The 25,625-nt window shown below is 37.3% G+C and overlaps 1 protein-coding gene across 3 annotated transcripts; it reads right to left on the minus strand.

The window, feature by feature from the left end:
• Positions 1 to 5,891: 5,891 nt before the first annotated feature.
• Positions 5,892 to 25,617, minus strand: LOC132394000 (coiled-coil domain-containing protein 112-like). Of its 3 annotated transcripts, none has more exons than XM_059969590.1 (10): positions 25,316 to 25,617; positions 24,880 to 24,998; positions 17,456 to 17,574; positions 15,153 to 15,242; positions 13,313 to 13,388; positions 10,146 to 10,518; positions 9,454 to 9,870; positions 8,467 to 8,562; positions 6,097 to 6,215; positions 5,892 to 5,997 (listed from the first exon to the last, which is right to left on the minus strand). In XM_059969590.1, the coding sequence occupies exons 1-10, from the start codon at positions 25,433 to 25,435 to the stop codon at positions 5,967 to 5,969; spliced, it is 1,560 nt and encodes a 519-aa protein (XP_059825573.1). In that variant the 5' UTR covers positions 25,436 to 25,617; the 3' UTR covers positions 5,892 to 5,966. The 3 variants fall into 3 exon arrangements, with proteins under 3 accessions (XP_059825573.1, XP_059825574.1, XP_059825575.1); XM_059969591.1 differs by having other exon boundaries at positions 25,272 to 25,449; XM_059969592.1 differs by lacking the exons at positions 17,456 to 17,574; positions 25,316 to 25,617.
• Positions 25,618 to 25,625: the final 8 nt, after the last annotated feature.

Below are 25,625 nucleotides of genomic sequence, written 5' to 3' on the forward strand. Positions count from 1 at the left end.
AATGGACCGTGAGCATTTCGAACTTTTGGCAATACTACTTTAAAGAACTGTTTTTGCAACATCACTTTAAGAACTGTTTGAGCTGCATCACTTTAAGAGCTGTTTAAACTGCCGCACAGCAGTTGATTTCCGGTTACGTTAGTGTTTGTTTACTTTTGGGGGGTTTGTTTTCAGTGTTTAATAAACGTGTTGTTTGTTATAAAATCCTTTGCCGAACTCATATATTTATTGTTGCCTGAATATGTAACATAAATATGGGGGCTCGTCCGGGATTGGATCGTTAGAGTTTAAATGCTTGCTAACTTTTGAATCGGTGTTTAGGAAAAGGGGATACCCTCGGTTCTTTTGTTTGATTGGCTTGTGAGTGGTATTCAGCAACAATGAATATTGATGAGTTTCTGGTTTCGCCAGATGCGGAGTTGTTGGCGAAGGCGAAAAAAACTGAGGTCTCTAAGATAGCTCGTAGATTGCAACTTAAAGGTATTTTGCAGACTACATCTAAGGCTGTAATGCAGAGAAAAATCGTGTCACACTATGTGGATTCGGGTGTTTTTGCTGATTCGGTTTTAGAGTAATTTCCAATAAGTAATCTGGAGATGCAGTTGCAAATTGAACAAATGATGTTAGAGCATTGTAAATTGGAGGCAGATCAAAAGAAGAGAGAATTTGAATATGCAATGGAGGAATTAAGGTCTGGGAAACAGTCTTCTGGTTCTAATAAACGGTTTGTTGCTAGTCAAGAAATTAAATTGGTCCCTCCATTTAGTGAAACAGAAGTGGAAAGATATTTTCAACATTTTGAAACTGTTGCTCGGATGTTAGAGTGGTCGAAAGATAAATGGTCAGTGTTGTTACGGAGTGTAATTAAAGGCAAAGCACAACAAGTTTACACAGCTTTAACTGCTGCTCAAGCACTTGATTATGATATTGTGAAAATGCATATTCTAAACGCATACGAATTAGTCCCAGAAGCTTATAGGGAAAGATTCAGAAGTTTGAAAAAGTCTGTGGATAAAACTTATGTGGAATTTGCCTATGATAAAGCTGTGTGTTTTGAGAGATGGGTTTCTTCTAAAAATGTAAATGGGGACTATGGTACATTGAGAGAGCTGATTTTAATATTTTAATGGAGGAATTTAAAAGAAGCATTCCTGTTGAAGTAAGGACCTACTTAAATGAGAGGGGTACTGATAAATTGCAGGATTGTGCTAGATTAGCTGATGAGTATGCTTTAATCCATAAGAATAAATTTCCTCAGGGCAGAATTTTTAAGAGGAAAAATAACATGGAGACTCAAGGTAAATCAGAAGTTAATGAGAAAGGTAAGGAGGAAGGAAAGCCTGTGAGGGAAAGACAGTTTAGTCTTATTTGTAACTATTGTAAGAAGCCTGGCCATGTAATAGCTAACTGTTTCAGATTGAAAAAGGAGGAGAAAGCAGTTCCAGATGCTTGTGTGCAACATACTGAAGCACCTGTAAAGTTACAGGGTTTGATAAACACAACTGAGGCTTTGTTAGAGTCTGACCAAGTTAAAAAGGGATATGATCATTTTATAACTGAAGTGTTTGTATCCTTGGAAGAAGGATCTACTCTGGTGCCAATAAAAATCCTTAGGGATACTGGAGCTTCTCAGTCACTGATGTTAGACAGTGTGTTGAAGTTTAATGAAGTCTGATACTGGTGAGGTAAATTATGTAAGAGGTGTTGGGAGTGATTTTATGCCTGTACATTTACATAAAGTAAATTTAAAGTCAGGGTTAGTTACAGGATTTGTTAAAGTAGGATTACAGCGTAGCTTACCTGTGAAGGGTATTTCTTTATTGTTAGCTAATGACTTGGCAGGTGGACAAGTTTTTCCTGAAGTACATTTGACAATGGAGTCAGAGGAACCAGAGTTAAATTCTAACACAGATTCTTCCTGTGTTGTGACTAGAGCTATGGCTAAAAAGATTGATGCGCAGAATGAGGTTGTTCCTCAGGACTGTTCAACTCAGGTTTCGAGTTTTGAGGATGTGTCAGAGACTTTCTTATCTTCGTTGTTTGAACAAGATTCTTGGAGTAAGTCTGACTATGAAGATTTATCTCTGTCTTGGAAGGAGATGATAGTAGAGCAGAATAGAGACCCTGAGATTATAAAATTAAGAGAATGAGCTTTACTAGGTAGTGAAATTGAGAATGTGCCAGTAGGATATTACTTGGAAAAAGGAGTGTTGATGAGGAAGTGGAGATCGCCTACAATTCCTGCAAGTGAGGATTGGAATGTTGTTTACCAGGTAGTTGTCCCGAAAGTTTATCGAAATGAGATTTTGACTTTAGCTCATAGTGTGCCTTTAGGTGGACATCAAGGGGTAAGGAAAACTGTGGACAAGATAATAAAACATTTTTACTGGCCTGGTCTAAGAAAAGATGTGGCGATGTTTTGTAAAACGTGCCATACGTGTCAAATTGTGGGTAAACCAAATCAGGTTACACCAGTAGCTCCATTACAACCTATTCCAGCATTTGGTGAACCGTTTTCTAAAGTTATTGTAGATTGTGTTGGGCCATTACCAAAGACAAAAACTGATTATCAGTATCTGTTGACTATCATGTGTATTTCCTCTACGTTTCCAGAGGCAGTACCACTTAAAAGTTAAAACTGTGACAAAGGCTCTTATAAAATTCTTTACTTATTTTGGATTACCTAAGGAAATACAAACTGATCAAGGCAGTAATTTTATGTCTGGATTGTTTCAACAGATAGTTTATAAATTGGGAGCTAAGCAAATCACTTCGTCTGCATACCATCCCGAATTGCAAGGTGCCTTGGAGAGGTTTCATTCTACCCTCAAGAATATGATTAGGATATATTGTGGGAAAATGAAAGTGACTGAGATGAGGGTATAAACCTACTTTTATTTGCAGTAATGGAATTGGTACAGGAATCTTTAGGTTTTAGTCCATTTTAACTTGTGTTTGGACATAGAGTTAGAGGACCTTTAGCTTTATTGAAAGAACAGTGGATTAGTAAGGAAGTACACACTAATTTGTTGGACTATGTTTTGAAATTTAAGGACAGGTTACATAAAGCTTGTAGCTTAGCCAAGGAAAATTTAAAGTTGGCTCTGGAGAAAATGAAGACTTGGTATGATAAAGAAGCTAGGATGAGGATGTTTAAGCCTGGAGATAAGGTGTTGGTTCTTTTCCCAGTGCAGACAAATCCTTTACAAGCTAGATTTCATGGTCCTTATGAAATTGTGTCTAAAATCAATGATGTGGATTACATGATAAAAACTCCAGATTGTAGAAGGTCAACACAACTTTGCCATGTAAATATGATAAAACCATATTTTGAGAAACAATCTGATACTGTGACTGTTGTGGTTAGTGAGAATGAGTTTGATTTAACTAGGAACATGATAGATGATTCATCTGACTTTCATTCTAAATCCAACATTGTTTCTGTTAGGTTACCAAATTCAACCATTCTGGAAAATATTGATGAGAAATTAGCACATTTACAGCTAGAGCAGAAACAACAGATGAAGGAGTTAATTTTTAAATATAAGGAGTTGTTTCCAGATGTTCCCAGAAGGACTACTATAGCTTCACATGATGTAGATGTTGGAGATGCCAAACCTATTAAACAAAATCCATATAGGATGAACATAGAAAAATGTGAACTTGCCAAGAAAGAAATTGAATATATGCTAGAGAATAATATTATTAGACATTCTAACTCGAATTGGAGTTCACCCTGTGTTATGTTGCCAAAACCAGATGGTAGTATTAGGTTTTGTACGGACTATAGGAAGGTGAATGCTGTAACGAAAACAGATGCATATCCAATTCCTAGAGTAGATAATTGTGTAGATAAAGTTGGAAAAGCAAAGTTCCTTACAAAAATTGATTTATTGAAAGGGTATTGGTGTGTTCCATTAACAGACAGAGGTAGAGAGATTTCGGCATTTGTAACTCCATTTGGGTTATATGAGTATAATGTTCTTCCATTTGGGATGAAGAATGCCCCAGGTACTTTCCAGAGGATGATTAACTCTGTGATTCAGGGATTGAAAGATACTGATGCTTATATTGATGATTTAGTGACAGGAAATGATACTTGGGAAGCACACATTATTGCGGTGGAGAAATTGTTTGAAAGGCTTTCAAAAGCTAACTTAACTATTAATTTAGCTAAGAGTGAATTTGGACATGCCACTGTGACTTACCTTGGTTATGTTGTGGGTCAAGGTAAGGTAGCTCCTGTTCAGGCAAAAGTTCGGGCAATTTTAGAGATTCCCACTCCAAAGGGGAAGAAAAATCTCAGAAGATTTTTAGGAATGGTAGGATATTATAGAAAATTTTGTAAGAATTTTGCTAATGTTGCCCTTCCATTAACTAACCTTCTGCAGAAGAATGTGAAGTTTTTGTGGACAATGCCTTGTCAAGAAGCATTTGAAAAATTGAAAACAATGATATGTCAACAACCTGTGCTTAAGGCACCTGACTTTGAAAAACCTTTTTCATTGGCTGTGGATGCTAGTGATGAGGCTGCAGGAGCAGTATTAATGCAAAGGAATGAGGGTGACGAGGTTGATCATCCAGTAGCTTACTTTTCTAAGAAATTTAATAAGTATCAAAGGAACTAATCGACAATAGAGAAAGAATTGTTATCTCTTGTTTTAGCTTTGGAATATTTTGAGGTATATGTTGGTACAACTCAAAAAACACTTATTGTTTACACTGATCATAATCCGTTAGTTTTTCTGAGTAAGATGAAAAACAAAAACAGAAGATGATTAAATTGGAGTTTGATGTTACAAGAGTACAATATTGTGATAACTCATATTAAAGGTAAAGATAATGTGGTTGCTGATTGTCTATCTCGATGTTGAATGTACAATACAATTTTTTTTATGGAGTGGTTTTTTCTCAATTGTAACACTCCTACTGTATTGTGAGTTATAAGCTGTTATATGATGGTATTATATATAATGTATGTTATAAAATTTATACATTTGTTTTCTTGTAAGCAATTGTTAAAAATTTTTGTTCTTGTCAGACCAAAAATGTTTTGTTTGGAGGGAGGTTTTACGTACTCGTGACACATGACAGTGGTACCCTTGTCACGTGACTGGGGTTGAAGCTATACTGGACTTGAGGTAATGGTCTTGTGATGGTGGAGTGATGTCATTTTCCTGCCAGTAGAGATCATGTGACAAGTTTTTTTTTAACAAGTTATAAAAGGAAGACCCCACCCTGTGAGGAGGGGAGTTTGTGGCTGGATTTGCCAAGTTGACTTCATGCCACTGCATGATTTAATGTGACGACGCAGTTTAGTTGAAGGATGAAGTTTTTATCTAATGCCTAAAGTTTAAAAAGTTCTTTACAATACTGCTAGTTTGCAGTTTGAGAATCAGTGGAGAGTGAAGATCGGAGTTCGGGAATTAAAGATTGAGGAGAATCTATTTTCGACGGTGAAACGGGTTCGACCTTATTTAATCCTTATTTGAAAGGAATTCGTTGACTGTTCTCATGTTAATCTCTGCGGGATAGCAGAAGATTGAGGACAGTGTGATAAGGGAAAGGTCAGTGCCTTTAAGCCATTTCGTTTCGTAAATCCTTCGTGGGAAGTTCGACGTCGGGGATCGATGCAAAACGACGTGAAAGAGAATTTAAAACGTCTTATAAAGTCTCTCCCTTAAATGGACCGTGAGCATTTCGAACTTTTGGCAATACTACTTTAAAGAACTGTTTTTGCAACATCGCAAGAACTGTTTGAGCTGCACAGCAGCTGATTTCCGGTTATGTTAGTGTTTGTTTACTTTTGGGGGGTTTGTTTTCAGTGTTTAATAAACGTGTTGTTTGTTATAAAATCCCTTGCCGAACTCATATATTTATTGTTGCCTGAATATGTAACATTTATCAATTTATTTAATAATGTAGATGACATACAATTACTACTAAACAGTCCGATTCCAACACTGTTATATCCCCTTCCGCCAATTAGGAACAGCCCTGAAAAACACAAAAAGAATTATATAAGACTAAATAAAGTACTTTTAAAAAAGTGAGCGTATTTCAATATACAGCCTTTTAAACATGCGAATCACCTACCTGTGAGGAAGATATAGCACAGGCCCACCATCACTTTTCCCGATATTTTTTGTGTGTTCCTCCCAACCTTTGGTCAGTTTGAATAGTCTAGACGGATCACGCGGTATTTGAGCTTCGACCTGAGCAAATTTACAGCAGTATAAATGTTAGTGTTAAAACTCTTCCTAAAAGTAAACTATCAAATGTAATCTGATATTAATTTTACTTTGCATCTTCCGAAGATGGTAACTCAAGCAGTTTTGTTTCCTCAGATATTTAATTTTAGAGTAACTTGTCTGAAAGGCTACAGTAGAACTAAACCCATGCTAGGCACATTTGTGCATGTCATGTTCCAACAAAGATTTCTATCAAATGACTGGAAACAAAAACCCAATAAATGTTAACCCCTCATATGCATCAATTCACCCATCACAAGCCAACAACAGAAACTGGCTTCTCTAATTTGCATAGTTCAACATCACACTAGATGCAGAATTTAGCCATTAAGTCAGAGATTCTATTTTCTTTGGAATGCTATAATCAAAACATTTTACTCAGCAATAAAGACTGAATAGCCAGCTTTAATTACTAAATGCAAATGATGAAATTCATTTTCTATTTCTCTATAGTATCAGAATCACTATTTCTAACATGTCTAAATAACTTGAATACATAATTCCCATTTTTCAATTAAAATATTATCTGGAAAGTAGTATTACAAATGCACTGCCCTTACTAACCTTCCTTTTCACCTTCTCCAAGTATAAAATCAAAAATCAGTCAAACATGACTTTATCTTACAAATTTGTGCCAATAGTTCTCGTCTAACCTGTGCCTTCATAAATGAAATGTTTCTTAAAACATTCCAGTGATTTGATCATAACTAGATTAAACAAACTGGCTTATAATTACTTGGGCCTTACTTACCTCCCTTTCTAAGAAAAACAGTTCATTAACAGCACCACTGTAGCCACAGATCATTGAAAGGGTGTGTAAAGAGCCTCTGCAATTTTCTTTCTTGTTCCATGTTTTGTATTTCTTGGTAATGTAGAAAGAGGCTGTTTAGCCCATCAAGTCTATACTGGCTCTCAGGTCAATCTCATTCTCCAACTTACTTCCCTGCAACCTATTTCCTGTCACATGCTCATCACCTACACCCTGGTTTTCTCATCACCCATCTATAGTAGGGGCAACTCATACGAGCCAATCAAGCTACTAACGTGCAGATCTTTGAGTTGTGGGAAAAAACCAAAGCAACTATACAATCCTACACAATAACATGGAGAATATCAAAAATCCACATAGACAGCACCAGAGATCAGGACTGAGCCCAAGATACTGGGGTTGTTAGGCAGCTATATGCTAGCTGTACCATTTCCTTTAACAGCCTAGGATGTATTTTATACTGGTACATCATTAATGTTTCTATCTTTCCAAGGATATATCAGAATAATAAATGCAGTGCAAGATTGATTCATTAAATCGATTGTTGAAAGAGGAATTTCAGAAGGGAACTAACAGAGTAATGAGACTGGGGTAACATACACAAAATGCTAGAGGAACTCAGCAGGTCAGGCAACATCTATGGAAAGGAATAAACAGTTAATGTTTCATCAGTCTTAGTGAAGGGTCTTGGACGAAACGTCGACTGTTTACTCTTTTCCATAGATGCTGCCTGACCTGCTGAGTTGCACCAGTATTTTGTGTGTGTTGCCTTGGATTTCCAGCTTCTGCAGATGTTCCCGTGTTTGAGGGTGAAGGGATTGTTTCCTCTGACTTTTACTTCTAGAACTAGCAAGAGTGCTCCAAAAGAAAACAATTCAGTGATTAAGGGACTGTGAGAAAAAAAACACAAGAACTGTGAATGCTTAGCTGTGCATTTTGAATTAGATCAATTTGTTTTTAGAAACCAGAGGAAACAAGGTAAGGCCACCATGAAATTAAATGCTGAAGCAGGTTATATATTTCATGTAGTCTACTAATTTTTTTAATGTTCAAGTATCTTTGATTCATAAGTTCAGGCTTCAGATATGGTTTACTATCAGTCTCAATGTAGTTTCTTCGGTGGATGTATGTGACAGATGTAGAATTCACATATATAAAGCAAAGGTCTGAGTGATTTGAAAATGTATAATTTTATAAGACCAACTTGTAACCATAAGTAGAAAGAGCTTTTTTAAAAACATAATGAAGGCCAAATGAGCTGGGGAAACAGATATGGAAGGGCAAAGATTTGAGATCCCAAGATTGAATTTTGACTGACTGGCTGAAAACAAATCTGAGTATTCTGCTACAGTGTTATTCCCCCCAGGAAATTTACTCTTAACAAGCATGACTAATTATCACATTGAGGCAATGGCTCTTGATCTTTTTAAAAACCAGACATAAAACCTTCTCTTTAAGCTTGGAAAATCTCTTTTCTTGCTCATCCTCCATCTCTTTCTGCATTCGCTTCTCCAATAATTTGAACTCCAATTTGTTAAAATCCTGTGTAGTGTAAAAGATGTAATAAGTAATTGTTTAATTCAACCAATAATGACAGAAAATAATGGTTTTTATTCTTTTTCTCTGAAACAGGTGAAAGCATTCCCAAACTGAAAGTCTTTAAAATGTTATTGCAAGACACATTTCATGACAAATGTCAGCAATGATAAATCTAATTCTGATGGAAGCAAATTATTTATTTATTATTTATTGAGATACAGCGCGGAACAGGCCCTTCCAGCTCTTCGCGTTGCACCATCTAACAATCCCCGATTAACACTAGCCTAATCATGGGACAATTTACAATGACCAATTAACCTACCAACCGAACGTCTTTGGACTGTGGAAGGAAACCCACACAGTCATGGGGAGAACATACTTTATTTTATAATTTAAAATTATATTCCAATATTTTTAAAATTTAAAAATGCAAAGTTTTACTGAAATAAGGCAAAAATATAAAAATATCAGGGCTAGTTCTACACATTTGACTGTTAAAAAGAAAGATATAATAATATATAATCTATATATACCTATAATATATAATCTATATAATAATAATCTGACAACCTTATGACTTTGGTGATGCTGGACTGGCAGAATTTATGCACTATTCAATGTTATTCCTATAATACACAACATATTTTAATTCATCTTTCAGTTTTTTTAAAATGTTACACAGTGGTACAATTAATTTTCCAACAAACCGGACAGGTTTAAAGGGAGCAGGGGAAACAGAGCCTCTGAGTTTAACAGAAATGTGGGAAACACTCAGTGAACTAAATGCCAAACCCTCAAAGTATCCAAACTCTGCGAAGGCAAATTATTTACATTTTACCTGCAATTTCTCTTATCCAGGCATTTTATAGACAAGCTATTTTCTAAAGGACTTACTCGCTCTTGAAACCTGGAAATTTCTTTTGCCACAAGCCATTGTTTTTCTTCTCTTTCCGCTTGCTCCCTCATTTGGGCTTCCAGCTGCAGCAACTCCTCTTCCTCCTTCTTTTGTTTAGCATAATCTTCAAGAACTTTTTTCACTTTGAGCCGCCTTAAACGTTCCTTTTTTTCCCTTTTTATTTTCTCTGCTTCTTCCTTCATTTGTTTTTCTTTCTCTTGAGCAAACTCCAATTCCTTTTCTTTCTTCCACAACTGGAGCTTGATAGCTCTTTCTTTTCTCTCCTTTTCAGCCCTGAGTCGTTTAGCCTCTTCTTTTGCCTGCTGCTCTGCATCTAACTCAGCTCCATTCTGTGCCTGCAACCTCATCAGCTTTTCTTTTTCTTGTTGCTTCTCCATTTTCCACCTTTGAATAGCCTGACAGGTAATTTAAGTAACAACAAAAATGATTGAATGCTGATGATCTTATTTCCTTGAGATACTGTTTCTGATCTTGTAACAATCATATATCATTTTATTCCACTCAAACCAAATTGCAAGATTTGCTGAAAAGTAATTTCCAGACTTCTTTCAGTTGGAACAATAAATTTAATATTTATCAACAAATTATTTTAATTACTAGAAGGAAATATGTTTAAGGTTTTGATTTCTAGAAATTATTCAATATTTTAAAATACTCCAAATATTCCTACCTCTTTCTGCCTTCTTTCAAGAAAGAGAAACTCTTGATACCATTGTTCATGTTGAACTATATCCTCTCGAGTCCTTCCAACCAAATACTGTAGAGCTTCTTCAATAAAAGAAGGCTTCCCTTTGTGTTTTGTCCATACCTTGAGAAAGTTCTTATGATCAAAATCATCCCAGCCACCTTGGTGTCCAGTCTGCTGAAGGAACTTTTCAAAGTCTGCAATTTCCACCAGCACATTGGCTGGTTTAATTGATGATCCCTTTGCTAAGGCAGTCTTAGAAATCACAGTCGGATTACGGGCCCATATTTCTATTTTCTTTTCCACAGCTAAAACTTCTTGAGTAGCAACTTTTTCTTCTTTCAAAAGGTTTTCATATCTAAATTTAAAAAGATACCACTTTATAATTACACCTGCAAATATAAAAAGTTTCACAAAAAGTTTTTTTCCCCCAGATATATAAAGAGTAAAAGGGAGACTAGAGTGGAAATCAGACCATTGGAAAATGATACTGGAAAGGTAGTAATAGGGGACAAAGAAATGGCAGATGAACTTAATAAGTATTTTATGTCAGCCTTCATTGTGGAAGACACCAGCAGAATGCCAGAAATGCAAGAGCTTAGGGGCCAGAGGTGATTGTTGTTGCTTTTACTTAGTAGAAGGTGCTCAGGAAGCTCAGAAGTTTGAAGGTAGATGTCACCTGACCAGATGGACTACACCCCAGGGTTCTGAAAGAAGTAGCTGAAGAGACTGCGGAGGTATTAGTAATGATCTTTCAATAATCACAAGATTCTGGAATGGTTCTGGAGGACTGGAAAATTGCAAGTGTCACTCCACTCTTTAAGAAAAGATGGAGTCTATTATTAATGAAGAGGTTTCACAGTACTTGGAGGTACATAACAAAATAGGCCAAAGCCAGCATGGTTTTCTAAAGAGGAGAGCTTTCCTGACAAATTTGATGGAATTCTTCGAGGAAATAACATACAGGATAGACAAAAGAGTCAGTGGATGTGGTCAACTTGGATTTTCAGAAGGCCTTTGATAAGATATTACAAATGAGGCTGCTTAACAAGGCTTATTGTATTACAGAAAAGATACTAGGATGGATAGGAGATACAACGGTAAGTAGAGGGGCAGGTTATGTTGAGGAAGCAGGGTGTTTGCAGAAGGACTTAGATTGGAAGAATGGGCAAAGAAGTGGCAGATGGAATATAGTGGTCATGCAGTTTGGTAGAGGAATAAAGGTATGGACTATTTTCTAAATGGGAAGAAAAATTTAAAAATCAGAAGTGCAAAGGGACTTGGGAGTCTTAGTGCAGGATTCCCTAAAGGTTAACATGCAGGTTGAGTAACACCACACTTGGGAGTATTGTGAGCAGTTTTGGACCCATTATATAAGAAAAAATGTGCTGGCATTTGTGAGTCAAGTAGAGGTTCACTACATTGAGTACAAGCCTAGATCAATGGAATTTAGAAGAATGGGGGGGTCCTCTTTGAAACCTATCAAATATTGAAAGGCCTAGATAGAGTGGACATGGAGAGAATGTTTCCTATAGTGGGGGAGTCTAGAACCAGAGGGCACAGCCTCAAAATAAAGAGACATTCATTTAGAACAGAGATGAGGAAAAATGTCTTTAGCCAGAGAGTGGTGAATCTGTGGAATTCATTGCCACACGCAGCTGTGCAAGCCAAATCATTGGGTATATTTAAGGCAGAGGTTGATATGTTCTTGATTAATCAAAGGTTATGGGGAGAAGGCAAAAGAATGAGATTAAGTGGAATAATAAATCAGCCATTATGGAATGATGGAACAGACTTGAAGGGCTGAATGGCCTGATTCTGCTCCTATGTCTAATGGTCTTATAAATTGCCTCCTTACACAAAAGCCAAAGCACTACACATGAAAGATGTCATTTAAAAAAAATGTAAATAACAACCCACACAAGAATTGTTTATCTTTTCCATTTGTCAGACCCAAATTCATTACACACTCAAAAGCTGATCAGTTTTAGATCTCCATACATCTAAATAATTTGCAAACCATAATAAATCAGCTATTTGAAATTTCTTGACTACTTCATTACCGATCCTGACAGGATTACAAATCTACTCGTCTGCAGTCCTTATGCTCCCACAATAATCATTGCTGCAAAGGACAGAAACCAGTGCTTATAACTTCAGAAAACGCAGAAATCACTCAGCAGCTTTTACGGAGACAGAAGCAAAATTGTTTTCAATTGATGACCTTTCATTAGTACTGTTAAAAGTAGTAAAGTATTAATTCAATTTAATCTGTAAAAGAATGAATATTTTAATATAAAAAATAAGATCCTAGTTGAATTAAAAACCTTGAATATCATTTATAGATGTCCAAATTCAAAAGATGTACAAATAATTTCAGGCAATTATATGGTGAAACATTTAAAAATTCAATTTCTGAAGATTTCTCCTCATCAATAACTTTATCACTGATGCACAATTTAGGTTTTGTCAGGACCAATCATGTCCAGATCTCAACATAACTTTCATATGAACTTGGACGAAAGATCTGAATTATAGAAGAAAGATAAGAATAAGTATGCTTCCTATCAAGACAGAATTTTACCAAACCTGGTATCAAGGAGCTCTGTACCTGCTATACAGAAGAAAGCAGTTGCGATTGTTGAAATCCTTACAGGAACAATTCAAGTCAGTACCTTCAGCCCAACCAGCTTCAGCTGCTCTGTCAATGACCTTCATTCCACAAAGTGAGATCGGGGTGTGGAGATATTAGCTTATAATTGCACAGTGTTTTTTTCCATTTGACCATCCATAGAAATAGAAAAAGTAAGACCTGGACAATATTCAGGCTTGAGTTTGTAAGTGGCAAAAGACATTCACACTGTACTGGTGCAAGCCAATGGTTACCTCTAAAATACCTAACTATTTATTCTTGAAATTCTGCAGTATTACCATTGTTGAGTATTATAGACATAACCATTGACAACACTAATCATGACAGCTTAGCAACATTAGGACCATTTTGGTTTCTTTGCTCTTACTGTGTTGTTTCTTTGTACAAAAACGTTTATATTTTTCTTGTGAATTATGCTTATATGAATCTATTTTTGAAAAGATTAACTTTATTTGTCACATGAACATTGAAACATATAATGAAAGCAGTCAACACTTACATCTGTCGTTGAGCTTCTTTGAAGACATTAATTGAATCTTCAACTTCTTCCATTATCTCCCTTAATTTTTCTATAACTGAAAACACACGTCAATCCAATGAAATGAATGTAAGCAAACACACAAGCAGCATCATTAATTACTGAATTAATGAAATAAATAATTGAAAATAAATAAATTTGTAGCAACTTAAACAAACATAACAGGTTATGAAAAGTGATCGTGTAGTAGAAATATCAAGGTGAAATGGAGCATTTTAGTCACAAAGAGAAAGAAAAGGGTAAGTCATCACATGTCACCATTATTCACTTTTGAAATGCTACAAGTTTATGAATAATGGCAGAAGAAATGAAATTAAACTTCAAGAATAAGGTAGATTTCCAAATTTTACAAAACATGCGGTTTTTAAGTGTGCTACACATTTATTATAAATTCAGGTCTGCAATATTTATCAACCTATTTTCAGTATAATTACTTATTGAACACGTCTGTCTCTTTTTGTAGCTTTTGACTTAGCTGTCCCATATCTAATTGTGTGAATGCATTATCCATGAGATCAAATATTTGATTACAATGAACATTTAACAAGACAGACAATGAGCAATTGACCAAATCAAAGCTTGTATATATTTTAACTATTTTATTTCATATCATGCAACATTGCACCTTATCAGTTTATCATTTCTCTATGCCTATAGCCCACAATGGATGAGCTTCACACTGTAAAAGTTCTTAACTGAAGGCCTTCTGCCTTCAACCTTATCTGCCTGAGGCCTTTTACAACTTTATTACCAAGAGCTAACTGCCCTCAGTGTCCTTTTTCCCTTCATCTGTTTATGCTCTTGAGAAAAAAATTGATATGTCTTTGGAAGATTAAAGACAGATCATTTTTTTCTAAAATCATAAATGTGAAGCGTTTCATCTAAATCCCATTAACTGTTAGTTCTGTGATCTTTTGCCTCCTGGTTAAGAAACACGAAAATGCTAATCACTTCCAGGTCCATCTTTAATCTCCTCCAGCCCTATAACCCTACATTTGGTTTATATCTCCTGACCACCTATCCAAAGTTATTAGTTAACAAGTTCTTAAATTTTCCTCTTAAAACCTCTGCATCTCCCCTCTCCTTTAAAGATTTCTTAAAAAGCAGATTTTCAACCAAAATTTTGATCATCTGGTCTAATTGTGAAATTAGGTTTGATAAATTTCTTGTAAATTACAATATTCGGCAACATATTAGGTTTCCTCTTGAAAACTCTATCACAGAAGTAATGTTAAAACAATTCAATCAGCTTCCATTTTATCAAGATGAGAGCACGAGATACAACAAAAACAATGGGACCAGATAATACACAGACTGAAGCTTCAAATTCCAGGACAAATTCCAAACATAGGGTGACGGTAAATCCAATGCACACCAAGGCAACTGTTGCACAATTGTGACATCCAGGGACTCTGATAAAACTGAATTCAATGAGTAGTAATGGGAATGTATTCCAGCAGGGCCATATCTTCCACAGAAAAGATGACCGAAATTTTGGAGGTCTGCTACCAGAACATTGCAGCAATAGATCCTCAGGGCAGTAATCTAGCTCCAATCACCAGGAACATTTGCTGATGACTGCATGTTCAATTCAATTCATACCACAGAAAATGACTGCATGTCAGAAATCCTAGACAACTTTCAAGCATGCTCTGACCAATGAGAAATAACATTTTTGTCACAGAAGTGCTTGCCGAAGACCACAGAGTCTAATTTGTAGTAACATAATATATAATATGGATGCATGATAAAGCATCTGATCAAAATAACAGTTGACACATTGCTTGAATATTATACCTACATTCTGGAGTAGGTTTGACATCTTTTAGCTGTCCCTGGAATCTCTTCACATTATGATGTATTTTTGCAAGTTGCTGTTGAATTTTCATCTCTAAAAATTTCATTGAAGAAATTCTAAATTAATGTTGAAAACACCATATAACCATATAACAATTACAGCATGGAAACAGGCCATCTCGGCCCTTCTAGTCCGTGCCTAACGCTTAGCCTAACCTAGTCCCACTGACCTGCACTCAACCCATAACCCTCCATTCCTTCCCTGTCCATATACCTATCCAATCTTTTATTAAATGACAAAATCGAACCTGCCTCTACCACTTCTACTGGAAGTTCATTCCACACAGCTACCACTCTCTGAGTAAAGAAGTTCCCCCTCATGTTACCCCTAAACTTTTGCCCCTTAACTCTCAACTCGTGTCCTCTTGTTTGAATCTCCCCTACTCTCAATGGAAAAAGCCTATCCACGTCAACTCAATCTATCCCCCTCATAATTTTAAATACCTCTATCAAGTTCCCCCTCAGCCTTCTATGCTCCAAAGAATAAAGACCTAACTTGTTCAACCTTTCTCTGTAACTGAGGTGCTGAAACCCAGGTGACATTCTAGTAAATCTTCTCTGTACTCTCTCTATTTTGTTGACATCTTTCCAATAATTCAGTGACCAGAACTGACCATACTAAGATTGCCTGAGTCAAAACAGTCTACGTTCTCCATTTATCATAATAAAATCGTGGCCATTTAATTCTTAAGTAAATTAGGCAATTGATTCACACCTTAGTACACTTTGAAAAATGCCAGTCTAAAGCTTTTCCTTAAAATATTATAAATCTAAATACCTGATTCAATACTACCCTTCAAAAGACATATTTAAAAGGATCGTTCTACTAACTCAGACACATTTCAAAATATTTCCCATTCAATACTTCCTTTTACAGTGTGTTGATTTTCTATCATTTCTAATGATGACAGTTGTCTATGCAGCTCATCAATTGTGCGTTCTGAGATGGCTCTGCAGTCCGATTCTAGGAAGGTATGAACATTACCAGTGAGGGCAGGTAAACTGTCTGGCCACTGTTGGAGCAACAGATGTGGCCATTTTTCTCCTCTCTTGAGTAGTGACCACATCTGCACGACAACTACTTTCTAAGTTGTTGGATGCTTATCTTACCAGGGCATGGCATCCAGCCCAGTCCTGAGCACTCCACTCAAGCTGCTTAGGTGTGATGTTGGCATGCGTGAGGTTGATTTCACACAGTCCTCAAATCTCTCTTCTTCCTTGTGACAGCTCTCTGTATAGCAATTGTGTGGGTACTCTGGAATCCTCCATGTGTGTAACATAAGGTGTCCAGAGGAGCTGGGTTTGCAGGATCATTTCTTCTATGCTTGTGCTCTCAGCTCTTTTGAGGACCTCCTGGTTATTGACACAGTCCAGCCAGCGGATGCCCAGGATTGATCTCAGGCTATGTGTATGCAAGGGTTCCAGCATTTTAAGGTGCCTTCTGTATATGGTCCAGGTTTCACAGCCATATAAATATCTGCTAAGGATGACTGCTTTGTAGGCCTTGAGTTTCATGGCTTTTCAGATGTTATGCTAGTTCAATATACGTGAACACAAGCATCCGAGGGCTTGACTGGCCTTGCAAATCCTAGTACTGATTTGTTTACAGTGTAGCCTATTGTTAGTACTTTATTTGTGCAAAACACGATCCCATAAAGTGCAGAGAAGTGAACGGCCAGTTAATTGGTATACAATGTTGGTTTGAGAAGGATCACCAGTGAAAAAGTTGCCCTTGTTGAAATGGTGAGTCTTCTGCAGCTACCCAAATTACTGAAGGCAAGTGAGTGCCTGCAGGTTAATGGATCGCTCTTGCCAAGCTCAATCATCTCATCACAAAAAAACACACCAGAAAAGTCTTCGTAGATCCGGTCACCATCTCTTGAGAGAACTGAGGTGTTTATATTTCATTTATCGCCCCTTAGTCAGAAGAGTTATGAAGGCTCAGTGTCTGTGTAATATCTCAAATATACAATAAAATAACACAGCAGTAACATCAACACAGATCAAAGAAACAACCTAGCTTATACTTTGAATCCAGAAACTTTCCTCAAAGGCAAATATTACAAAATTGACATGGCATAAGCAATAGCAAGCAAAGTACAGCCATACAATCAAGATGTACTCCAATCTTATATATACATTTGAGAGAAGAGTACATATCCAAGACAAGACTGAAAAACTTCTGAATATAAATGAAAGAACATCAAAGCCCCCACCATCACCCCGAATAAATTGTTAAATTCCTACGTTCTGTTTTCCTGTTATTTGCCATCTTCAGATCCAGCTCTTCAAAAGTGCTATATTCTGCTCTCTCATTCTTTTTACTGAAAAGGTAAGTATTCTTATCCTTTTCTAAACTGGCTATTCTGGATTAGGAAAGAAAATACAATAAATTAGAATTTTTAGTTTTTTTTTTACATAGGCTTCCCTGTTAAAAGCATATAAAATTACTCTGTTTCAGAACTGAGCTTCAAACACATAATCTGATATACTTTTTTGTTTAGTGCAAGTGTAATGAGTTCACTGCAAAATGCTAGTAATAAATACATCTTTTGAAATAATTCCATGGCATCTTGTTCTTCATCTTGAGAGTGAACAGCTGTTGGTTATTAGATTTCCCTAAGACTGCAATCATGACCAGTTATCTCTTAACATCCATAAAAAAATGGAAACTACTACACTGATGCAGATCAGGTAAGCATCAGGGTGAAATAAGTGGTTGGAAAGACATTAGAGTCCATTATTAAGAATAAGTTTTCAGGGTACTTGGAGGTACATGGCAAAAACAGGCAAAAATTAGCATTGTTTTCTTAAGGGGAAATCTCGCCTGACAAATCTGTTGGAATTCTTTGAGGAAATAACAGGAAGGAAAGACAAAGGGGTGTCAGTGGATGCTGTCATCTTAGATTTTCAGAAGGCCTTTGACAAGGTGCCACACATGAGGCTGCTTAGACAATAGGTGCAGAAGTAGACCATTCGGCCCCTCGAGTCTGCACATAGCTAGATAAGAGTACATGGTATTACAGGAAAGATACTAGTATAGTCAAAAGATTGGTTGACTGGCAGGAGGCAAAGTGTAGGAAGAAAGAGAGCCTTTTCTGGTTGACTGCTGGTGACTAGTGGGGTCAGTGTTGGGACCGCTTCTTTTCACATTATACGTCAATGATTCAGATGACAGAATTGATGGCTTTGTGGCCATGTTTGAAGACGGTAGAAAGATAAGTGATGAGGAAGCAGTGAGTCTTAAGAAGGGCTTAAACAGATTAGAACAGGCAAAGAAGTGGCAGATGAAATACAGTGTCGGGATGTGTATGGTCATGCACTTTGGTATAAAGAATAAAGACGTAGAATATTTTCTATACTGAGAAAAAATTTAGAAATTATTGGTGCAAATGAACTTGGGAGCTCTTTCGCAGGATTCGCTAAAGGTTAACTTGCAGGTTGAGTAGGTAGTAAGGAAGGCAAATGCAACTTAAGCGTTTATTTGAGAGGACTTCACATCTTTGCTCTTATATTAATGCAGAGACTTTATAAGGCATTGTTCAGATGGTGCTTGGAGTATTGTGAGCAGTTTAGAGCCCTTTATCTAAGAACAGATGTGCTGGCATTAGAAAGGATCCAGAGGAGGTTCATGAGAATCATCCTGGGAATGAAAGGATTAAGGTATTAGGAGCACCTGATGTCTCTGGGCCTGTACCATCAAGAGTTTAGAAGAATGAGAGGGGGGAAATCTCATTTAAGCCTATCAAACAGACAGAGTAGACGAGAAGAGGATGTTTCCTGTTGTGGGGGAGGGTAGGACCGCAGGGTGCAGCCTCAGAATACAAGGATTCCCTTTTAGAACACAGACGAGGAGTAATTTCTTTAGCCAGAGGGTGGTGATTCTGTGGAATTCATTGCCACAGACATCTGTGCAGGCCAAGTTGTTGGGCATACTTAAAGCGAAGGTTGATAGGTTCTTGATTAGCAAGGGTGTCAAAGATTAAGAGGAGAAGGCAGGAAAATGGGACTGAAGGGGATAACAAATCAGCCATGATGGAATGGCGGGGCAGGCTCGATGGGCCAATTAGCCTGATTCTGCTCCTATGTCTCATGGCCTTATATATAGTAAATAATACAGATGTGTGGACAAAGTTAGAGAGAGTCAATGGTAAGTGACTGAGCAAACCGTTGCAATGGAATTCAATGAAGGAAAATGTGAGGTCACCACTTCAGGTATAATTATTAGTTTGATCTTTTTATTAAATGAGTAAAAAGCTAGGAAAATACTGACCCAAATATAATAATGAGCAACAAAATCTGGAAGGGTTAATTTAAGGCTAGAAGATAAAAGGCTGGCAACTGACCTGCAGATATATTAATTTCTGGTTGGACCTCATTTTAGAATGGTGCATTTTTTTCTAAGCACAGCGCCTCAAAAATAAATTAGCTAATCAAGTCATTGAGTAATATACAAGCCTTTCAGCTTAACCAGTTCATTCATGCCATGGGGCCCATCCAGCTAATCCCAATTTTCTGCATTAGGCCCTTATCCCTTTGAGCCCCGTCTCTCCACGTACCCATCCAAGTGCTTCTTAAATGATGCTATTGTGCCTGCCTCAACCTCTAACACTGAAAATGTCACTCTCGGGTCCCCCTTAAATCTTTCCCCTCTCACCCTAAGTCTACACCCCTAGTTTTGGACTCCGCTGTCCTGGAGAAACAACTGTTACTATCAACCTTATCTATGTATCTCATAATTTTAAACAGCTGTGCAGTCACTGGAATAAATGCACAAATAGAAGCTTTAAATATGACACTCTGCATAAATTAGCCTTGTATTCATTTGAGTGCACAAGACACAATTGAGGTGTTTAATGATTAAAGTATATTAATTACATAAAAATATCTTCTTTGGGAGAGTAGAACATGAGGTGAGATCATTAATGTACAATTAAAACTATGAGGTTCTGGGCTGATTTCAGAAAACTTTATATAAACAGAAACCACCTCAATTTATACATCATCACTACCGATGTTCTCCAAATATCTGCTGCCCCTTTCCCAACTTGCTTTGAGTTCTGTCCATCCACTGTAATTTTGTGCTTTATTGGAACATTATCAAACAAAATTTGTCAATGTAAATGCACAGTGGATTATAAGCAGATGACCAAAACTTTGGTCAAAGGCATGATTTTATGGAGGACGGAGAGTACCAGTTACATTCAGCTATCTCTAAGTATTATACAGCTAGAGATTACAGAGATGTGGAGGAAAAAAAATCATAGAGGGATTCATGAAATTTAAAATTCAGACATTACATTACCTACATTCAGCAAGCACTATAATGGATGGACAGAATTCAGTGCAGCAGATTTGTAAAATATCTTCCTTGTTCTACTCTTGGCAAGTCTAGAGTGCATAGGAACAATGAAGTCTAAAAATGAGCACAGAGAATTAATCGGAAAATATCTTCCTTAAGCTGCAGAGGCCTGCTTAGTTGAAACATTTTAAAAATAAGATTGATGGGATTTTTGTCAAACAAATGTGATGAGGCATGTTGATGTGTTTTAGATGGAGATCAGCTGCACTTTAATTAAATGGAGAAGGAAACACAAGAAGCCAAATGACTCACTTCTATTGCTGAATGACTGACAAATCCCTTCGGAATCATTTGATTTGATGTTCATCTGCCTATCACTGCCAAATTTCAGAGCACACATGTCAGTTGGCATTTTTCAATGAGTGTGGTGAAATGCCAACAGACTTCAGCATCGCAATCAGTTGGTCGCAGGGGAAGTCGTATCATCAGCACACATAAGGGTTGATTATATCACTTCCTTCATTTTGCAGATGAGCAACGTTTTTCTCTCCACATTGTTTTCTGGGTAGGAGACGGCCTCATACTTAAACCCCTACCCCAGAAATATAACTGAGGAACAGTACTAGGGTTTCCATTTCAATTATCGGAGAAGAATCACCTTCTTGCCAATAGTTACTCCGATACCAATTTTTTTTTTAAAAAACTGATGTTAATTTCTTCCAGCTCCTCATTCACTTGGCACCATGGTAACGTAGGGGTTAGTGCAACCCTATTACAGCTCGGGGCATCGGAGTTCAGAGTTCACTTCCGACGTCTTCTGTAAGGAGTCCATGTGGAATGTGTTGGTTTTCTCTGGGTGCTCCGTTTCCTCCCACAGTCTAAAGACCGACTGTTAGTACAGAAGGTTAATTGGTCAGTGTAAGTTGTCCCAAGATTAGGCTAGAGTTAAATTGAAGGTTGCTGGTTGGCAAGGTTTGAAGGGCTGAAGGGGCTTATTCTGTGCTCTCGAAGTAAAAAATAAATTAAGTAATTCTCCATTACTTCTGGAAGATGTGTTTTTTTTTACATGATTTGTTTATTTTTCTGTATTTTCTTCATGCCTTAATATACCTTATTACAGTTTAAAAGAGACAAACTATAACCTTATTTTTTTCTTTACATATTTATAGCAATTCTTGAGTCCGTTCTTGTGTTTTACATCAGATTATTACCAGATTCCACTTCCCCTTTCTTTGCAAGGCTTTGTATCTACTGGGCTGAACTCTGAAAGTTTCCCCATTCTCAGTCTATTTCCTTTTTTGGGCAACACTATAAAACTTTTCCTCTGATCCAATACCATCTTGATATGTTGTTAAATTTTACCCACAGCCCCAAGATGAATATAGCCACTAACTGTACAGTATAATTCAACACTACAATCAATACATTCAGATATGGCAGAAGAAGAAAAACTGGTCAAGACAAAGGATCAGTAACAATCTTACTAAATAACAATATTACTCAAAGTCAAATGACCTCCTCCAGGTTCTATTTTTGTTCTGTTAAATATTATTCCCTTTCTTCAAATAGTGCATGCGCTTTCATGTGACTTTTTTTTGCTGAAAACAAATTAAATTTATTTTGACATATTTTGCCGTATTTACACTTCACGGTATAAATGTGTGTTAAAAATGAAACACGGTTCCATGCATAAAGTTATTAAAATTATAATTTCCGGGGGACGTCACGTGATGACATAGGATCGACACGTGGAAATCCAGCTCTCCCATTAAAAAACCAGTAAAATAATGTTTAAGTGAAGAAAAGTTAGTAAATACTTTTTAAAAATTTCTTATAAACTACTCAGGATTGTCTTAAGATATGTCTCCTAAACAGAAGCAGAAGAAAACTACCACTTTGAAGACAACACAAGTTGGAAAAGAATCAAGGCCGGCCGCCATGAAAGAGTCTCGGGCTCAACTGCATTTTACCTCCGGCGATACAGAACAGGAGACTGCGGCAACATCAACCGCTTCCAAAAAAAAGAGCAATAGGAATTGTGCATGCGTGAAGGAAGGGGCATGCACAAACACAAGCAACCCAAACTACAAATCCCAGCTATGATTGGAACTGAAAGTGAAAGTGAATATGAGGTGGAATCAGATTCTCTGGATAAATCAGACAAAGACGAGGAGACAAACAAAGAAGACCAACAGGAAAAGGTTGGAGGTGATATTGGAGACATTAAAAAATCTTTGGTGCAAATAATGCATGAATTAAAAGCATTAAAAGTAATAAAAAAGATATTAAAAATATGAAGATTATGTTTGATAAAATGATGAAAAGACAGGACAAAATGGACAAGAAAATTAAAAACTTGGAAGAAATAACGGGAGACACCATTGATAGAGTGAATAAAATGGAAGATAATATTTCTGCCTGGACATCAGAAAGAAAACAGTTGTTGGAAAAAGTGGATGTACTTGAAAATTTTAACAGATGAAATAATATTAAGATTGTTGGACTTAAAGAAGGTATAGAGGGAGAGGATCCAATAATTTTTTTTCAAAAATGGATTCTGGAAATTTTGTAAATGGAAGAACGAACCCAGTTAATTGAAATTGAAAGGGCTCACAGAGCCTTAAGGTCAAGACCTCAAGTTGATCAAAACCCATGATCAATCTTGATAAAATGCTTAAGATATCAAGACAAAGAAAAGATCCTGAAGGCAGCTGCACAACGTGCCAGAAAGAGAAACGGGCCATTGATGATAGAAGGGAAAACAGTTCTTTTCTATCCTGATATAAGTTATGACCTTTTGAAGAGGAAGAAGGAATTTAACCCAGCGAAAAAAGTTTTATGGGAAAAGGTTTATAAATTTATATTGCGCCACCCAGCAACCCTGATAATTTTTTTGGACGATGGAAAAAGAAGATCTTTTACTGATTATCGGGATGCGGAAGAATTTGCACAAGAACTCCCAAATATTCGCTAACCACAGTCAAAGATTTAAAAGTGAAATGGATTAAAGAAGAAGACAGGGACAGTGCATGGAGTTGATGGATGTTTAAGGACAGAAGAATATTTAAATATATTCTTAATTATATGATACAGGGAGAGAAAGGTAAAAATTTGAGAAATATTAATCGAGTGTAGTGATATTTTTTCTTCTCTTATATATACTTTTTAATGTTACGGGGAGCTGGGGGAAGTTCGGATCCATTGCTACGAGATTCACGTGTGTAATCATAGCGATTGCCATGACCCGTACAATGGAGGGGGGTAATGTTGTGTTTTTTCTTTATTCACAACATTAGTAGGGAGGTATTTTGTTATCTTCTTTCTTTATAATCTATTTTTCTTTCATCATTCTTTCTTTGCATGGACAATCGGAGGGGGGGGGGGGGGAGACACATAGCAACATGGAGAATTTTAAAAAGATTCCCCAAGGTACTACGAAAGTTGAAAAGTTAGGTATTACTATAGACCGGAGTAACCCTGTTAAAAATAATGCCTAATTTACTGAATTTTTAAAGTTTTAATGTTAATGGGCTTAATGGACCGGTGAAAAGAAAAAGAATTTTAACATACATTAAGAAAATGAAAATAGATATAGCTTTTAGCAGCATTCCATTTGAAAAAATTACTTATAATTTAAGAGATAAATACAAAATATTTCTGAAAATTTGGCACCCTTATTTACAAAAGATAGGATTAAATATATAGGTGCTCCTAAGATAAAATTATTGGTTATTTGGAGAAATAAATAAATATATATATACTAAAGCTATTATGAACTCCATGGAGCATGTGGGGATCTTCCGATATCCAGGCATTCTTTCTTTCTTTTTTTTTCCCTCTTTCTACAGGGATATGTTAGAGGGGAGGGGTTAAGGGGAGGGGGGGAGGGTTGATAATTTTTTTTTCCTTCTGTAACCATTTGAAAATTCAATTAAAAAAATTTATTTAAAAAAAAATTATAATTTCCATACTATAGTTCAACCATCCCAGTAGCAGGGATTCTTGGAAGAAAATAATAAAGAAAGCTATCATTGGTTTGTATAGATAGTTTAAACGTACTTTAATAAGTAGAAGGAGATACACAGAGACATGAATGGGTACAGGAGTTGGAAATGGATGGATTTAGAGACCTATTCCTATCTTTTGTAAGTGTTCACTCAGATTTAGGTCCTACTGAGCTGCAGGTTCACGCAGGTCCTACTGAGATGGGAAAGATTGATGCCAAAGGGTGAAAGACATAACTGGAATATCCACAAACCCTGAGGGTCTAATATTTATCCACTGCAGTATGTTAAACCCCTCTTCTTATGGATGGAGCTCCCTGCATTATTAGCCTATTCCCCAGTATTTAAGGGCGTGTTAAACTCACTGGAGCCTCAGCCTCCGCAGCTCCTGGAAGAATGTCGCCGAGTTGTCCGAGTCCCTTTGAGCCGGCACGGGGGCCCAATGCCTCGGCACTGCCTCCGACTTCCACGCACAGGCATCCACCTGCCGGACAGTGAGAGGGTGGGGGAGTGGGGAGAAACAGCAACTTATCCACAGACCGCAAAGCAACGCGGGGAGCCCGGACCCCACCACGAGCAACCGGAGCAACCCTGCCCAAAGAGGAGATTCCCCGCCCTCTGGGACGTGGGGCATTTCCCCAACCCAAGCAACCCCTTCCCCTCCAATCCAACCCACCTCCGGGACGAGTGTCTACGCCCAGTCCCCGGAATGCGCCCCTACCACCCGCCGCCCCGCACCCGGACGAGGAGCCCGTACCCGCGGAGCGGGGGCCGCCGCCGTTGCTAGGGCCGCCATCTCACCGTCTCCGGGCTGCCTGAGGCGGCAGGGCCGCGGCCAGCGGGCGGCGCCGGGGAGCCGCAGCCGGAGCTGCAAACAGCGGCGCAAAAGTGCAGATGTGCTGCGGATGGCTGGCGATCCATAAACCCCACACTCTTTACTCTTCCCTCAGTCCTTTTTCACACACACAGTCTGAAAGCTTTCCGCAGTCCGAGTTCACTTATATACTGCGGAAATTTTGCGGAACTCCCCTGTAGTTCATCATATCTATGAGTAAGAGAGGGTTATTGTTGAGACTGCCGAATCCGCAAAACAGGCCACATTGCTTTCGGG

This window comes from Hypanus sabinus, chromosome 5 (assembly GCF_030144855.1).
Source record: "Hypanus sabinus isolate sHypSab1 chromosome 5, sHypSab1.hap1, whole genome shotgun sequence".
Lineage (NCBI taxonomy): Eukaryota > Metazoa > Chordata > Chondrichthyes > Myliobatiformes > Dasyatidae > Hypanus > Hypanus sabinus.

What these genes read in the sequence shown, in the direction of transcription:
- LOC132394000 (XM_059969590.1), bottom strand. Translation starts at nt 25,435, where the DNA reads ATGGATCGCCAGCCATCCGCAGCACATCTGCACTTTTGCGCCGCTGTT. An exon ending in TGTCAAACCTACTCCAGAAT is followed by an intron (nt 13,389 to 15,152) that starts GTAGGTATAATA and finishes GTGTGTTTTCAG; the next exon opens with TTATAGAAAAATTAAGGGAG. An exon ending in TTTCCAGGTTTCAAGAGCGA is followed by an intron (nt 8,563 to 9,453) that starts GTAAGTCCTTTA and finishes TACACTACACAG; the next exon opens with GATTTTAACAAATTGGAGTT.